This window comes from Lissotriton helveticus, chromosome 4_1 (genome assembly GCF_964261635.1).
Source record: "Lissotriton helveticus chromosome 4_1, aLisHel1.1, whole genome shotgun sequence".
Lineage (NCBI taxonomy): Eukaryota > Metazoa > Chordata > Amphibia > Caudata > Salamandridae > Lissotriton > Lissotriton helveticus.
The window spans coordinates 2,098,690,330-2,098,705,929 of NC_136063.1; the positions used below are offsets into that span (position 1 = coordinate 2,098,690,330).

A 15,600-nucleotide genomic window follows, 5' to 3' on the forward strand; every position below is an offset into this window, starting at 1 on the left:
GGCTGTGGGAACTGAAGATCATCTTTGCTTGATTGACCTGATCTGTGAGGTGTTAAAGGGATCGTCGCCTGCGAAGGCAAGCAGCATTGATGTTGCATCTCCCACACAGGACACATAAGCATTTGGCTCTCCGTGTGCTGAGAAGAATTCAGCCTTTTTCCAAAACAACTAAAAACTGGAATTTTAAACAAAATAAATGTTTTCTTTCTTTTTTATTATAGCTTAGCACCATGGCTTTCAGTCGCTCTCAGTTGCTCAAACTATATATGAATGTATTTTGAAGGACTTATAGGTCTTTTTACATATATAGCAGACAAATAGTTTTTAGTAATTTTTTACAAATTTATAGATATTTTTATTGCGAACATTTTTCACAATGTTTTATGATACATTAGAAGGAAATTCCCTTTTGCTGTCCGGTCGGATGAGGAATGGGTGTGATGATTCGTAATGTACCCCAATATGGGCTTGCGTAGTCACCTAACTTTTCACCTACATTTACCGTGCCACTGTACTACATAACGGGGTTGTGCTGACCTTTTGCCTAGTTAGGTACTGCATAAATGTTGTGTGGTTTTCTGCGAAAACTAGCCTAATTTATTATGAATGAGGATTCTCAGAATCACAGCAGGACTACCATTATCTACATAATAACTATGTATAAAGATCTTCCCTTTCATCATCCTCGGCCAACATGACACAGCAAGGTAGAACCCCATAGGGTACCTTTTGGGTATATAAACGGCATATCTTTGCTGGGGCGGGCAGAGGAGAACGCAAGACGCTGAGGTTCCTGCAGGCAGACATCCCAGCATGCAGTGATCTGACATTCCTTGCGGGGTGTCCATTACGATACCAAGATGGGGTTCTTCCTTATCTCACACGAGGTAATAGGGTTGGTTATATCCTAGGGGGATTCTAGGCTATACACGTACATACATGGTAGGTACATTTAGGTACATCTAGTTTGGGTCTGCATCATTGGAGTACACATTATAACAGTCATGAATGTATATGCCTGCATATATTCATTGTTTTAGCACTATGGTAGAAATCAACCATCCATTTACTCTGCTGGTGCTTATAATCATTTATATCTGTTTCTGTCTTATGGTTGTTGTTGTTGCAGCACATATATTTTACACTAGAATGAAGCTGGTTCAATAAATGCTTATTGGAAACGTCCCCACCGTATGTACTGTGTATCTCTCTGAGACAAAGTGAGCACAAGTGACTGAGCGAAAAGTACTGCACTGTTTCCACGATCCCTGAGGGGACAGGGCTGTCATGTTCGATAGTTGCCCAAAATTATTTTCTCCTTGGTAAGAGAAGTTCATAGTGGCACTGTGAGCTAGCTGGTATACAGGCGAACATATCCGGTGGGGGTGTCTAGAATCAATCTGGAAACCACTGCCACAGTTTATGTTGTCTATACATGCAGGTCCTTTATAGATTTATAGGAACTACACGACACCATGGCCAACCTTTTCCAAAGGCCCAACGGAGTAAGAGCAAACAGAGAATTGGCTACATTTCTGCCAGCCAATTTAGATGGGCAGACATATAGACTTTTTTACAGCCTGTCACTACCAGGTAAAGCTTGGAGATAAGGGGTAGTAAAAATTATAAATGGCCCCCTCGCCATGGGAGATGATTACCATTGCGAAGACGGCTTTGCTTGTTTTAAAATTTAAAAACAAAAACCCACTTTGGTGTTTTATTTTAGAAAGAAAAAAAACAGTTTTGAAACTTTACCATAGGGCTCCATGATGTTTGACGCAGCCAGACAGCAAAGTTCCAATACATTCACAAGAACTGCCTGGATGGCGGTACCTGTGAATGGTATAAATATTTGCAGGGCTTACAGATATTTCTAAATTTGGCAGGTGGGTACCCTGTCTGGGCAATGGAGTAATTTGCGCTGTGGCCCTGATGGCGTGCAATCCGTCCACCAACTTATAAATCTGCCCAGTTATGTCCATTATTAATGTAAAATCAAAAGGTAGACACTAAGCCGAATATCGTCCCACAGACTCTGCATACCGGCGTGGAGGCAAACTGCACTCCCCATCGAGATCCAGGAGTTCCCGATCTGGCAGCGATACAGCACATGCTGGGAAATGAAGGACTGCATGGACTACAATGGTCTGTAGATATCTCATTTATTGCCCCTATGTGTAGTGGGGGGTTCCCAATTATATAGCCATAACAGATAACTAGTATCCAACTTGGGAAGCATTGATTCAGTGTCAAATTAACGACGATAATTTAAGGACTATTATTGACCTGTGATGCGGATGGGGCATTGTTGCCGTCCCGGGAGGGAGAGACTATTAGGCGCCAAGACCGCGCAACCATACGTTCAAGGTTTTTTTCTCTTTCTGGGCTCATAGGCACTCTGCTATTGGGGTGGTGGTTAGTTTTGAACCTACTGGGCAGGGATGCAGGGAGGGGGGATGGGTCTGTCTGGGGAGGGAGGATACTATTGACAAATGTTTATTTGCACCGCAGGAATGTTTTCAATGTTAATGTTCTAATGGTTGTAGATCTGCAATTCTCAACATACAGTCACTATGGAAATGGGTTCACAATGACCTTCGCTGTTCGACATGTCACGACCATTAACATTTCCAATGACCTTGTCTGATCCAATGACACAATGCACCACACTGCCAACGCTGTCATTCCTCTCATGGAATGTCAATGGGCTGAGGGACAAGATAAAACGGGGACTGGTGCTGGGGACTGGTGCTACAATATCTGAAACGCATGTCCCCGGCAGTTATAAGGCTTCAGGAGACACATTTGATGGACTCCATTTGTAAGGCCCTCGACCGATGGGGGTTTCAACTGGGGATACATTCAGAGTGCACCACAGGATCCCGGGGGTGGGGATTCTGGTAAGAAAACGATTTCCCCTCATTATCCACCGCACTTTTAAAGATGATCTAGGCCGCTTTGCGGCAATCTCGCTTCAATGGGAGGATTGTATGATCAATTTTGTGTCTGTTTATGTCCCGCCCGTTCTGCAATCCCCCGCCTTCCAAGATCTGAGTAAATTCCTCCTAACACTACCAGATGGGGATTTGATACTAGGGGGAGACTTCAACCTGACCATAAATGACGCATTAGACCGTACACTTATCCGCCTGCAACATCGTGTCAGTTCACACCTGGCCGAATTTTTAGAAGCACATGACCTATTGGACATATGGAGGTTCCAAAACCCACTTGAGAGACAATACATCTTTCACTCCGGAGCTCATAATAGCCTCTCCCATATAGATTACATACTCACAGCAGTGGATAATTTAGGAAGGATATGGGCAGCCACACACTTACCCAGAGGAATCTCAGCTGGCTCCCCGGTCAGAGCAGAAATCCCTGCGCGCAGTGCTATTCAAAGTCATATGTACCCCATTTATCCTGGATTCCTCCTGAATTCTAAGATTAGGAAAAGTTTAGTCACTGCAACCACGCAATACTTCCAAGAAAAAGATGTGTTAGTCTCTTCCCCATTAACATTATGGGAAGCATACAAACCAGCGATAAGAGGTCAGGCCATCTCTCTCATTGAGGGGCATAAAAAGGGGAAAAAACACACAATAGAGACCCTGGAGCAAGAAATACAGCAATTAAAATCCCAACACGCAGCTGGACCCACTGATAAGACAACACACATAATTTGCATAAAAAGACAGGAATACAAAGAATATCTGTGGTCTGACACCAAGTTCCGCCTGCAAGAAGTCCAATACCGGATCTGAGTCTGGAGACAAAGCAGGCAAGCTCCTCGCCTGGTTAGACAAGAGGGAACGAGCGCATAAATGGATAGCACAGATTAGGACAGACGATGGAGAAATCATGTCAGATCCACAACACATAGTAAATGCATAGCACAACACTATGAGCGAGTTTATACATCAACGAATACTACCACTCTACAAGATGTACTTGCCTTCCTTAAAGATATTCGTATGCCATGGCTCACACCTCAAGAAACTGGAAGTCTAGAAGCAAACATTACGGTAGACGAACTTAAGATAGCCATTTCCAAAATACAATCTGGCTAGGCTACCGGTCCGAATGGCATCCCAATAGAACTATATAAACATACAGCAGACAAGATAGCCCCAAACTTGTTAAACGTGTTTGAAACAAGTCGTGACATAGGGACACTCCCTAGCAATCAACGGCTGGCAACTATTGTGGCCACACATAAGCCGGGTAAACCAGTGTAGAAATGCACATCATATCGCCTGATCTCCTTAATTAATGCGGAAGATGAAATACTAGGCAAAACGTTGGTGCTTAGACTCACACCCCATCTCGACAAACTGATCCACCCGGATCAATCAGGCTTAATGCCTGGCAGAAACACAGCCTTAAACCTCAGGTGCCTCCAAGGTGTGCTGGGCAGAAAACATACTATACAGGAAGATGCTGCGGTTCTCTCCCTGGACGCGAAGATGGCCTTTGATTCGGTGGAATGGGCCTTCTTATTTGCGGTCCTTCATCACTTGGGGTTCAGACCGAAATGTTGTTCCTGGATACATTTACTCCACGCCGACCCTGTAGCGCATGTGGTTGCTAATGGCCTCATATCGAGGAAATCATCCTGGGTAGAGGGTGCTGCCCATTGTCACCCTTGCTGTTCGCATTGGTCCTAGAACCACTGGTGGCATGAATAAGGTGGGACCTCATGGTTCGAGGTTTAAAATGGAGGGAGGAATGGGAGGATCGTATCTCCCTCAATGCTGACATTGTATTACTATATATCTCCTCACCCACACGATCCCTCCATGCGTTACTCAATATCCGCGCAGTGTTTGGTCCAGTATCTGGGTATGCCTTTAACTGGGATAAGTCCGTGATATACATATTACATGGAACGCCTCGCGTCTTCCAAAGGACTGCAAGGTTCAGATAGTGACAGATAGCTTTAAGTGCCTTGGCATACATGTAACATCGTAACAAGACACATTTTTTGAACTCAGCTTACAAGCCTCTTTGCAAAAGCTGAAGCGTGACATTAAACATTGGAAGGCACTACCACTCACCCTACTGGGTAGAGCGGCTCTCTTTAAAATGATGGCCCTGCCCAGGTTTCTGTATGTCCTACACAATACGCCATATCCAGTCCAGGACTCATACTTCAGAGCAGTAAATTCAGAGGTCGCTGCTCTCCTGTGGGATAGCAAACAGGCCAGAGTGGCAGCAAATAAACTGGTGCGGAGTTGGTATGATGGCGGGATAGCCCTGACTGATATCAAAGCGTACTATTGGGCCTCACAACTCACAGTAATCAATCAATGGCTTCATGTGCCGGACACAGACCCTGCCTAACACCGGACAGAATGACCCTAGGGAAAGGGGGTGTTATTAGAGCACTCAACAACAATCGGAAGACCCATGACCTTATAGGCCCAGCGATGCACACTACCCACATATGGCACATGGTAAATAGACACCTGGGCTGGTCAGGCAGACTGACCCTGACTGTCGAGAAGCGATAGCATCACCTAAGGAGGTGGCAATCTCCTCTACTCTATGACTGGTGCAGTTTAAAATATTACATAGGACCTATTACACACAGGTTGTTCTACACAAGATAGGGAGAACTCCTGACCCGTGTTGCATGCAACTATGTGGAGACGTAGGTACCTTTTATGACACCTTATGGGACTAACTCGTACCATATTGGGAGGCAGTGGTAAGAACCATCACAGAGGTCACCGAGAAGCATGTCCCGCTAGAGCCTAAATGTTGCCTTCTTAATGTCTGGGGACCGACAGACCTTTACTACGCCGAACGCCAATGGGCAATGACAGGCATATAGCTAAACGGAACATAGCGCAAAAGTGGGGAGTAGAGACCGTACCGACGTTATTGAATTGGTGTAAAGATATGGATATGGTTATGGTAGTGGAAAAGACCACATTTATTAATAGGAAATACCCCAAAAAATGGGGAAGAGTGTGTGGTAAATGGAACATATTTATAGGGGAAATATCTGCACGTTCCGGAAGAAGACAGCGACTCGGACGAGGACATGTAATAATAGTAAAGGCATATGTGCGTCAATGTAGAAATGTATGTCGCTTGTATGTAGAGAAGTAACATCAAGAATGTAAAATTGTATATGCAGATCACTGTTGTTTTTAGTAAAACTTTAATTTAAAAAAAAAGGTAGACACTACGATACTAAATTTAAGAATACTGACCATGGCTTGCAGATCCACCTGAGGATTCCAGTCAGAATCGTATAATATCACCACATCAGCAGTTGCCAAATTAATTCCAAGGCCTCCAGCTCGTGTGCTTAGCATAAATATGAATTTGGTGCTATCTGGAGCATTGAAGGTTTCAATTGCTTTCTGCAAATAAGAAAATAGGGCAAAACAAAAGAACACACCCATAATTATTATTTAAAAACATTCACAGATTTCTAATCACACCGGCACATATCACATTAAGTTGCTCAATTTAGAATTTGTGACACTGTTAAATATGAAGAAAATACAAACTATCTGAAAAAGAATACAGTGTATAATATCTACAAACAAAGATACAAGAGTTGCAAAAAATCCACAATATCCCATTTTCTAGAATCCATAATGAATTCCATGCCTGAAGTAAAAATGTGACTGCATTAATACATTAAAATTGAAAACCTATGTTAAAAAAAACAAGCATTGGCATAGCCAATAGGTCTCGCTTTTGGGACCTTATAAGTATTTAGTTTGAACCAGAACAAGAGAGTAAAAAACTCAAAAGGGTGAATTCGAGAAACACAGAAAACCCATGTTCAAGAGAAAGCAGGGATGAAAAAACATGCATGAGTGAAATAAAGTGGTGGTAGAAGCGAAGAGGCATAAGGCTTAATCCAGACTAGGAACCCTCGGTATTCTGTATCCCCTGCCCCCATCTTTGATAGCACCGGCCACAGGGTTGAGAAACTCTCCGGCACATACTATTTTACAAATGATGCAACTGGATATAGTTGTAAAAGCATGAAGTGTGGTTTGCACACCTTAAATATCCAGAATCCGAGGTGGGGTTGCGCTGGTCCTGCAAGGTTTTCCTATCCATGGGGCATTGGGAGCAGCTCCATGGCTGCCACATGGGCCCTCTGTGGCCAGCTCTGTTATTTGTTTGCATCTTGTATCAGACTTCTGTTCTGGTGGCTGACAGGTGCCAGCACAGTGGCCAGGCTAGAAAAAGTTCGATCTGTTTCGGGGATCAGTCATAAATTCTTAGCAGCAGGCTCAGGGCGGCTGGACTTCTCTTTAATGACAAGTAATTCAATTTAATATCCGTGTTTTAAATCTGCAGACTGATGTCGCGTGCCTCCCGTGAGGAGGCAGCTGTGTGTGTTCATATTTTTGTATTTTGTTTTAACAAGTGTGAAGCCACGAGCCTGCATGGCCTGTGGTTAAATGTGGAGAGGAGCGTGCGCTCAAACATAAGATCGATTCCGAAGATGTCAAACAGTGAATGCATTTCCTAGCAGTGACGGGGCCACCAGCTGGGATGACTTGACTGTTTTGGCTGTTATCTTCCCCTCAGCCGCCCTGCCTCCCATCAAGAAAATGCCCGTCCTAGTAGTACCCCGAAGGAGCTGGGGGAGGGCCCTGCGGGAGTCGAAGTGCCACACGCTCGCCCTCTCCGGAATGCTGTCTGGGCTTGTTTGGGTGCAGATGAAGTCACCATGTCCACAACCGTCTGATGGAATGTGTGTAGGACTGCCTTGGTTAACCCCTCTTTATTGTACATTCTTGATTATTCTGTTTGCACTCTGTAATTTTGTACTGTACCAGTTTGACTGCGGTGTACCTGGTGCATCCCGAGGCTGCATTAGGATGAGTATCTCGTGCAGCTAGACCTGGGAGGTGCCAAAAAAAACTCAGACTACGTGTATTTAGACACGTATACTTTATTGCCCACTGTTACGGGTCAAGATTGTATGACATTATAAAAGAAAATAGCCCGGGAAGCCTACTGAGGCAGAACGGCAATCAAAAATGACAAATGATGTATATTACTGTTAAATTTACAATTATGTTACCAGAGGCCTTGCATGTCGCGCACTGACTGTTTCAATAAAGGCTCCAAATTCAATCGGAGCAAGGATTTTATTTACAGCACGTCAGATAACGTTGGTGCTCTTTTGGCTATTGTCCACAGCGTAATATTACTGCCTACACTGAGAAAACTTTAAAAAAATTTTACACATATATAAAGTCATGTATAATTTATAAGCCCATTGTTGCGTGATTAGTAAAAAAGGAGTCTAGTAACCTAATGAGGCAAGTTCTAAAGCATATTTGTCAAAAAACATAACCCCAAAGAACTAAAGGGCCTGTGCTTGTCCCTCCACAGGATTACAGCTCGGAGTTCAAAGGAAGAAACAAACAAGCACGCGCGGGCGCGCGCCTCGAGCTGGCAGCATGGGAAGGGAGAGGAGGGGGCCTGCGTGATTCCCTTGCGGGTGGGAGCCAGGGGCATCATGTGTTTGTTGCCAAAGCTCACGCCCACAAGGGAATCGCCGTACGTGCATGCGTTGCCATTGAAGGCAATGGAACGCGTGCACGTTTTAGCCTGAAAAAGGCAATCAATGGCTACAGGTCTCTTTCCTATGCAGCGCATGTGCGCTGCATAGGCGAGACCTAAAAACCCCTGAGGGGTATCTCTCAAAACGAATAGCTATAAGAACTGATTAGAGAACTGACTTGCATACACATTCTCTTTGGAATGCACAAGGCAAAATACAAGCCTGGAAGTTACACAAAGCGTAGAGTTTGTGCCTGGCCAAAAGGAGTGAGTGGAAAAGATGGTGGTCAGATTATCGGCAGAATAAGCTGATCTAAGGGCACAGTGGCCTGTAATTTTTTTAATAACCACATTTTGTTTTAACAGTTATCAGCGGCAACCACCAACAAGTATAATTTCCATTACCCGTGACAGAGCATGGAACATAATGCCAACAATTATAACCAACAATAAGATTACATCAACAATCCATGATATATCTACCATCCACCTTATATCTTATCATGTTTTTGGGGCCAGCATTAATATTTCAATGTGGCGTTACTACATCCCTTATCATTAAAACAACTTGGTGTCTAGTGACTGATTGATCTTCTGGCAGAATGTTCAGAGCTTTTCTATTGTTAACCCTCCAATCTCAACATCACAACACATTAACAAAACATAAAAGAGAAACATCACAAGAACCTTCAAAAATACTCTAAAGGCTCCCTTAGCTCATAAATACTCAAGCTGACACACCAGGACTGATCTCCTACTATTTGTGAATAACTCAGAGGCTAGGCAGCTGATACCGTAGAAGGAGTTTAGTGTAACTAAACACTCAAACACCCAAGGAGCTTATATTTATCTATGATAACAGATCAGTTACAATGCAGAGGGGGACACCTAAAAAGTCCAAGTGTCCAAGCTTGCAATAGATCTCTGCTCTGCTGAACACATGAAACAATTTCCCCATTTTGTGGAGGAATACCTCATTGTGAGCAATACAATCCCTCCCCTAGAAGACATGTCAGTGCCCCTGAAACATGCAATTATTGCAGCCTTATGCAAGAATATATTTGATGATTTAATAGCCTTGCTTAATTACAAAACAACCTCTCATCTATGCATCATCAGCAAGCTCATCAAAAAGCAAGCAACGAGACAGCTTGAAGAGTAAGCAGAACATAACCACAAGCTTCATGACTACGAGTCCAGAATTAGGCCCAGGAGGACCACTGAATTTGCTATAGATAATAGAAATGAGGATTTCCTAATGTCTGTTGATGAAAATAAGAACAGAGTAATTCTACGTCTCAACTTCTCAGCAGCCTATATTGCTTTTCATCCAAACTTTCTGGAACAAACTGAAAAGTGTGCTCTAAGTTCTGGACTAGCAGAAGAATGGATGTGATTCTTACCCACTGTCATATTGAGGGCTACACGTTGACAGAGTCCAGAAGACTCTAGGAACCTGGGACTATCAGTTAATCTGTACGTCACTGGACACTACTACCTCTGTAGACATGCAGAAGACGGGAAGTGAAGGAGACAAAAGACATTCAAGGGTAAGGCAGCACAGGGGCTATAGGCGTGAGAACACGCTCATCCAGAAGAAGTCCAAGGGCTTGATTACAAGTGGGTCGCTTCAATCAATCAGTAGATTTGTAAAGTGCTTCATGTCACCCACGAGGGTATCCAGGCGCTGGCGGGTCCAGTAGATTGGCCAAACAGCCAGGTCTTCAGGGACTTTCGGAAGGGTAGATCATTCCATGTCTTTGCTTCTACGTAGGAGAAGGATGGAACTCCGCATCTGCTACGTCGGAGGGTTAGAGAAACGGAAGCAGAGCAGTGGTGGGCTGATTAAATTTCAGGCAGTGGTTCAAGTAGGCGGTTCTGCAGTTTTGTAGGGCATTGTATGCGTGGGTCAGGAGCCTGAACTGATATCTTTTTTGTACAGGGAGTCAGTAGCGTTTCACTGATGTAGGGGTGATGTGAGTTTGTCTAGAGAGATCCAGGACGAGTCTGGTTGCAGCGTTCTATATGGTCTGTAGTCGTCGAAGGAGGTGGGCTGCAATCCCTTCATAGAGAGCGTTGCCGTAGTCCAGTAGGCTGGAGGTCAGGGCTTGGGTGGTGGTGCGTCTTGAGCTTTGGGGTAGTCATTTGAATATCTTTTGAAGCATGCAGAGGATGAAGAAGCAGAAGAAGGAGAATGAGTTGACCTGAGTCGTCATGGCTTGCTTGTTGTCCAGAATGATGCCTAGGCTCCTAGCATGGCCAGTGGGGGCAGGAGTAGGTCAGAGTTCCGAGGGCCACCAGAATGTGTCCCATGGTGAGCTGTTATGCCAGAAGATAAGTACCTCTATCTTGTCTGTGTTGAGCTTCAAGCAGCTATCCTTCATCCATTTGGCATTGTCTGTCATTCAGTTGTTGACGTTGCTCATTGATGCTGGGGTGTCTTCGGAGTGGATGAGTTGTGTGTCAGCATAGGACATGATGCTGAGCCTGTGGGTTTCAACTATCGAGGCCCTAGGTGTCATACGAGTGTTGGCAGGGGGGAGGGGGGCAGAGCTAGGATATTTGGGGTATTCCACAGATGATTTCCTTGGGTTTGGAAGTGAGGGGGCGGGAGGGAGTCGGGCTTTTTGAGCACTTCCGGTGAGGGAATAGTCCATCCATCTGAGAGCGTCTCCTTGGATGCCTATATGGTGCAGCTTTGTGATGAGTGTGTGGTGGGAGATCATTACAAAGGCTGTCAAGAGGTCTAGGAGAATCAAAGCCACAGTCTCTCCTCAAGTCAAGTAGGGCTAGGATGTGGTTGGTAGCTGTTATGAGGGCTGTCTCGGTACTGTGGTTGCTGCGGAATCTAGATTGGGAGTAGTCGAGAGGGAGGTTCCATTCCAAATGTGAGGAGAGTTGTTGGTTGATGGCTTTTTCTAATACTTTGCCCAGGACCTTTGAGTTTGGTTGGTAGTTGTTGAGATCGCTTGGGTCTGCCGATGGTTTCTTTAGTAGGGCATTGACTTATGTGTGTTTCTATTCCTCTGGGAAGGTGGCAGTGGCAATTGAGGTGTTAAACAAGGTAGTGAGTATGAGGCTGATTCTGCCGGTGCCTAGGTTGAAGATGTGGTGAGGGCATGGGTCGGTTGGGGCCCCTGAGTAGACCGAGTTCATGATGGAGGCGGTGTCCTATGGGGCCAGCTGGCTCACTTCGGTTATTCAGAAGTCTGCGGTGTTAGCAGGGTCATTGTGCAGCTTGAAGAAGTCGGTGGCCTTGGGCTGGGATTTGCAGTTTCTGTAGATGTTGACAATCTTGTCATGGAAGAAGTTTGCACGGTTGTCAAGAGTTCCTGTGAGAGGGTAATGTTGTTTGTTGCAGGTGAAGTGTTGGAGAATTCTTGAGGAGTTCTAAGCTCTTGTTGGAGATGATTCAGTGCGAGAGGATTCAGCCTTTTTCTTTCATTCTCTCAACTGTATGGGGTAGAGGTTAAGGGCTGTGTTGAAGGCAGTCTTGTCAGTCGTGTCCTTGCTGATGTGCCATTCCATTTCATGTTGTTTCCAGTGTGGTTTAGCGGTTCTGAGGTCTTTGATATACCAGCTAGCCTGCTTGGAGGACCTTCTGTGGGTATTGTTGCTGAAGGGAGAGACACTGTTGGTGCAGTTGGTGATCCAATTTTTGAAGTTTCTGATGGTCTCGACTAGGTTGTTGGGAGGAGATGGGGTGGGTGGGTCTGTGGGCATTCATTGTCCTTTGACACTTTGTTCCAGCTGTTGTGGGGGGCTTTGGGCAGTCTGGGGGCAGAGGTCCGTCAGCTGGTGATATTCAAGTGGGTGATGGAGTGCTCAGTTTAGGTGAGTCCTGTGGTGTGGCTGTACCTGATGCGGTCGCTGGAGGTGGAGATGTGGTCTAGTGTGTGGCATGTGGTGCGCATAGGGTCGTGGGTGAGTTGGGTGCCTCCGATGTTGTTCATGCTGTGGAGTACGTTGGTAGTGTTGAAGTTATTGTGGTCGTCGAGAAGAAAACTGAGGGTGCCGAGGAAAATGCAGCTGTTGGAGTCTATGGCAAGGGGACCAATGAAGTCGGTGATGAAATTGCCGAAGGCTGAGCATGGTCCTGGACGAGGGGTGGTGAGAATGCCACTGATTGAGGTTTTGCTGTCTATTTGGAGTCTAAAGTGGAGGTGTTCCATGGCTGAGGTGATGTCGTCATTTATGACGGATTCCTTGGGTATGATGGCGATCCCTTTCGCAGGCTTGTTGATGCAGTGGCGGTGGGCGATCGTGTATCCTTCGGGAACGGCGATGCAGATGTCGGGCGCAGAAGTGGAGTTGAGCCAGGTCTCAGTGAGGAAGAGGACGTTGGGTGTGAGGGTGGAGATAAGGTCTTAAATCTCAGTAGTGTGTTTGCATAGTGAGCGTGTGTTGAGAAGTGTGCATGCGAGTTGGTGTTTTTGTTCAGGTTGTGTCTGCGGTGTGTCCGGTTTTGACCTGTGTGCTTAGGAGTTTGGTTGCATTTAATACATCTGATTACTATTAGATGCGTTAAATACCTCAACTGTCATTATATTTGGGAAAATCATACATTATTCACCATTTTTCCCCACAAGCTGGTAATAGGTGTTATTTATTGCACCAGGTAAGTAATGTTCCCAGTGTTATCGTCATCAGGTGCGATAAATAACACCTACACTCATAATCAGCCCCCTTCTGTATCACAGAAAGCATGGAAAATAAAGATTAGATTAACAATACAATCCTATCACTGCTGCAAATATTGTGATGTATCTAGACTTTTTATAGAGGTAAAGCTGCTGATAGTACTTGTGCTCAAGTTTGGAGATTACTTTTTTGCCCTTCCTCAGAGTTACCCTGTCACTGATGTGGGTTGTTGAATGTTGTTCCCTTTCAGATTTGGCTGTTTGATGCCAACACATAGTTGCACCTTTCCATCAGTGTCTGGCTTGGGAACCACAATAATGGATATACTCATGCAGTTGACCATCTTGATTACTCTAATAATATATCAACTATGATCTCTTGCAGTTCTTGTTGCCACGACATTTACAGTTACAATGATATTTTTTTTTAAAACAGATAGTTTATCATCTTCGCTAAGACAGTAAACTGCTTGGAGTACTATGAATTGTTGTATATTCACCTACCATGTACAAGATGGAAACTTAGAAGGTAAATATAAATCGATCTTATCTATATTTTTTAAGACAAGAATTCAATGTTTCTCAGAAGTTCTAATAGGTTGAAGATTACGCAAGAAGCAGTTCTTTAATTGACCTTTAAATGTCTTGTCAGTCAGATATTCATGGTCATTAACGTTTCATTTTAATGCTCACTCCCCACATTAACCACAACACCCCCAAAACTTCTACGATTCCCAACTTATCCAGAAAGTTGAAAATGCCTTTTTAAAGTTCCTTCTGGCCGTTCCGGCTAGCACCTCTGTTTATAATTGCCACAGTGAACTAGGTGTTCCATTTATCTATGATACTATTAAAGCTCAGCCGGCTCTTTTAAGGCATAGGATCTGGACTTCAACCAGAACGGGCCTTAATTTTGATATAATCAGAAATAGCATGAAGTTGGATCAGGCTACCAAGATCTCCTGGTTAAAATATATCAAAAAAGTTCATGCACGACCTTGGTTATCCAAATTTCTATAATACCCTCCAATCAATAAACTCTGTCTCCAGGAAGGAGTTCTAAAGAATTCGTATGACTCATCTGGAGGCAAATAGATTTATTCTAGAAGCAAATAAACCATCAGTACAACATCATCAATTGATTTTAACTACCTACACGATACAGCCGTATATACAGTATAATTTAACCGGTATGATAGATATGTTCTGACCCGTTTTAGATTTAGGAACTTTTATCGTTTGATAAGTTTTCCCGAATTATACAACTGGTCAAACAAGTTATGCTGTTGTCCATATGATAATCAATTCCAGCAATCATCAATGCACGTCGTTTTTTCTGCAAATTTTAAAAAAGGCAAAGAAGGATGTGGTTTCAACCAATTTTACGAATAGGGGTGGCCTCAATGTAGAGTAGCGTTCTTATTTTTGCAATTTTTAGATAATGAATGTTTTACCAATGCAATCGACTGTTTTTTTAAAAAGTACTCTGAAAACTAGGAAGACTATCTCGTTTTAAAAGTTATTCGGGCACACGTTTTTTTATATCCTGTGATGAACTTAAATCAGTGTGGCATTGATCTAATTGTGAATTTTTGATTTTGATTGCTTTTGTTGTTTGTTTACAAATAAGATTTTTTTATGTAAGATGTTTTTTTCTTGCTGTGTCTACTTTTGTGATTTTACATGCATAAAATCGAATGAAGCTTATTCTGTTCTGTTCTATGAAGTCAACAAATTTCACTTGGTCTCTATAACTTTGCCAAGGATTATTATTTTTTTCAGGGGCACACAAGTAAGAGACATAGCAATTACTTTGACGTATGCACCCGCGTTGTGCGTATCACACCTTTTAGTCTCGTGCACATTTTACTTGTATATTCAGCATTAACATGCCTGCCAGAGTTTGAATCGGCTGTTGAGTGTTTGCTATGTGCCTGATTGACCCAAAATGGTTGTGGTGCTGTTTCTAAAGTCTGCTGCCTGACTTTAAAATGGCAACCCAGTGTTTGCTAAGGAATTGCTTGGTCTCAGGAAGGTTGGTCTGTTAAGTCTTATGGGGACTACCAGACTTTAAATTGACTGCTCATCTTGCTCTTTTCTTGTAACAGTTTGCATTTTGTTTATAAACAGCTGTGTTTTGAATTTAAAGAGCAGTTCAGGGATTGCATGCTTAAATCAATGGAGGAAAAAGTGTATCAATGGGGGGATATAACATTAAGACTGTAATCCATACCTGTGTCAGTGTGGTCATTTCACCCTGCATTTTAAACCCAACAACATTCACCCTGTGGTATTCTTAGGTATGTGAATTTAAGGAATGTGCCCTTGAATGTACCCTATATGCAGCTTACTATTTATCTCTAATTCAGTTAATATAAAATCTTGGACCAACGTCTTGATGATACAC

At 43.7% G+C, this 15,600-nt stretch overlaps 1 protein-coding gene across 4 annotated transcripts in view; it reads right to left on the reverse strand.

The window, feature by feature from the left end:
- The window catches only part of SMARCA1 (SNF2 related chromatin remodeling ATPase 1), a 2,556,005-nt gene that overhangs the window by 971,320 nt on the left and 1,569,085 nt on the right, over positions 1 to 15,600 (reverse strand). For all 4 annotated transcript variants that reach the window (XM_078688758.1, XM_078688761.1, XM_078688757.1 and 1 more), the window contains one exon: positions 6,225 to 6,377. In XM_078688758.1, the coding sequence (XP_078544884.1) occupies positions 6,225 to 6,377 (153 nt within the window). The remainder of the gene's footprint in view (positions 1 to 6,224; positions 6,378 to 15,600) is intronic.